This window comes from Otolemur garnettii, unplaced genomic scaffold (assembly GCF_000181295.1).
Source record: "Otolemur garnettii isolate 467f Iridium unplaced genomic scaffold, OtoGar3 scaffold00043, whole genome shotgun sequence".
NCBI lineage: Eukaryota > Metazoa > Chordata > Mammalia > Primates > Galagidae > Otolemur > Otolemur garnettii.
Genome location: NW_003852438.1, coordinates 10,947,034 through 10,948,699, shown reverse-complemented (window position 1 = coordinate 10,948,699; position 1,666 = coordinate 10,947,034). Strand labels below are relative to the sequence as shown.

At 47.5% G+C, this 1,666-nt stretch overlaps 1 protein-coding gene across 1 annotated transcript in view; it reads left to right on the top strand.

Moving 5' to 3' along the window:
- GLS2 (glutaminase 2) overlaps positions 1–1,666 on the top strand; it is a 26,047-nt gene that overhangs the window by 14,821 nt on the left and 9,560 nt on the right. Inside the window, exon 12 of the mRNA XM_012805506.2 lies at positions 722–898. Within this exon, the coding sequence (XP_012660960.2) occupies positions 722–898 (177 nt within the window). The remainder of the gene's footprint in view (positions 1–721; positions 899–1,666) is intronic.

The following is a 1,666-nucleotide window of genomic DNA, read 5'->3' as shown; positions in this document are numbered from 1 at the left end:
CGGAGGCAGGAGACTCGCTTGAGCCCAGGAGTTGGAGGTTGCTGTGAGCTGTAATGCCACGGCACTCTGTCCAGGGGGACAGCTTGAGGCTCTGTCTCAAGAAAAAAAAAAAAAAGATCTAGATGCTGAGGCTGAGCGCAGTGGCTCACAACTATAATCCTACCCCTCTGGGAGTGGCCGAGGCAGGTGGATTATTTGAACTCAGGAGTTCAAGACCATCCTGAGCAAGACTGAGACCTCATCTCTAAAAATAGCATGGTGTCATGGCAGGCACCTGTAGTCCCATGACACCATGGCACTCTACTGGGAGCGACAAAGTAAGACTCTGTCGCCAAAATAAATAAATAAATAAATAAATCTAGATGCTGAGAACACTGCTTCAAGAACACTGTGTTCAGGTGTACACCCCATCTTTACCTATCCTTGTCTTTTTTCTTTTTTTTTGAGACAGAGTCTCACTATATTGCCCTGGGTAGAATGCCATGGCATCACAGCTCACAGTAACCTCAAACTCTTGGGCTCAAGTGATTCTCTGCCTCAGCCTCCCAAGTAGCTGGGACCATAGGCGCCTGCCACAACACCCAGCTATTTTTTAGTTGAAGTTCTTATTGCTGTTTGGCAGGCCTAGGCTGAAAACAAACCCACCAGCTCTGGTGTATGTGGCTGGCACCCTAGCTGCTGAGCTACAGGCACCAAGTCATACCTCTCCTTGTCTTCATAGCTGTGCTCTGTGGAGGTCACCTGTGAATCAGGCAGTGTCATAGCAGCCACCCTCGCCAATGGAGGGATCTGCCCCATCACAGGCGAGAGCGTGCTAAGTGCTGAAGCAGTACGGAACACCTTGAGCCTCATGCATTCCTGTGGCATGTATGACTTCTCTGGGCAGTTTGCCTTCCATGTAAGTGTTTATGGCCCCATTATCCATCTGTCATGAGCCCAGTGCCAAGAAGAAAGCACAGTGAATCTCTGTAGGTCAGCGGTTTTCCACCTGTGGATCACGACCTCTTTTTAACAATGAAAATACACTGCAGCATTACGAAGGTTAAGAACCACTGCTGTAGGTAGAGAGGTGGGTTTACAAACTTCCAACCCCAGGGAGTTTGTCAAACACACCAAGATTCTCAAATAACACAAACACATGATGGTGCTGCTTCTGAATCACCCTTCACATGGCTGGTTCTTCTCCTCTGGCTTAGATACCACTTCCAAAGAAAGGCTTTTCCAACCACACTTATCTCAAGGGGGTGCCCCTCTACCTCTGTTCATAGCACCCTATTAATCTCAGTATTTATAATTTTTTTTTTTTTTGAGACAGAATCTCACTATGTCACTCTTGGTAGAGTACCATGGCATCACAGCTCACAGCAACCTCAAACTCCTGGGCTTAAGCTATTCTCTTGCTTAAGCCTCCCAGTAGCTGAGACTACAGGTGCCAACCACAACATCTAGCTATTTTTTTGTTGCAGTTGGCTCTAGCCAGGTTCGAATCCTCCAGCCTTGGTGTGTAGCTGGTGCCATAACCACTGTGCTATGGGCACTAAGCCTTTCATAATTATTATTATTATTAATTTTTTTAGACAGGAGCCTCAAGCTGTCGCCCTGGGTAGAGTGCTGTGACATCACAGCTCACAGCAACCTCCAACTCCTGGGCTCAAGCAAGCCTCCT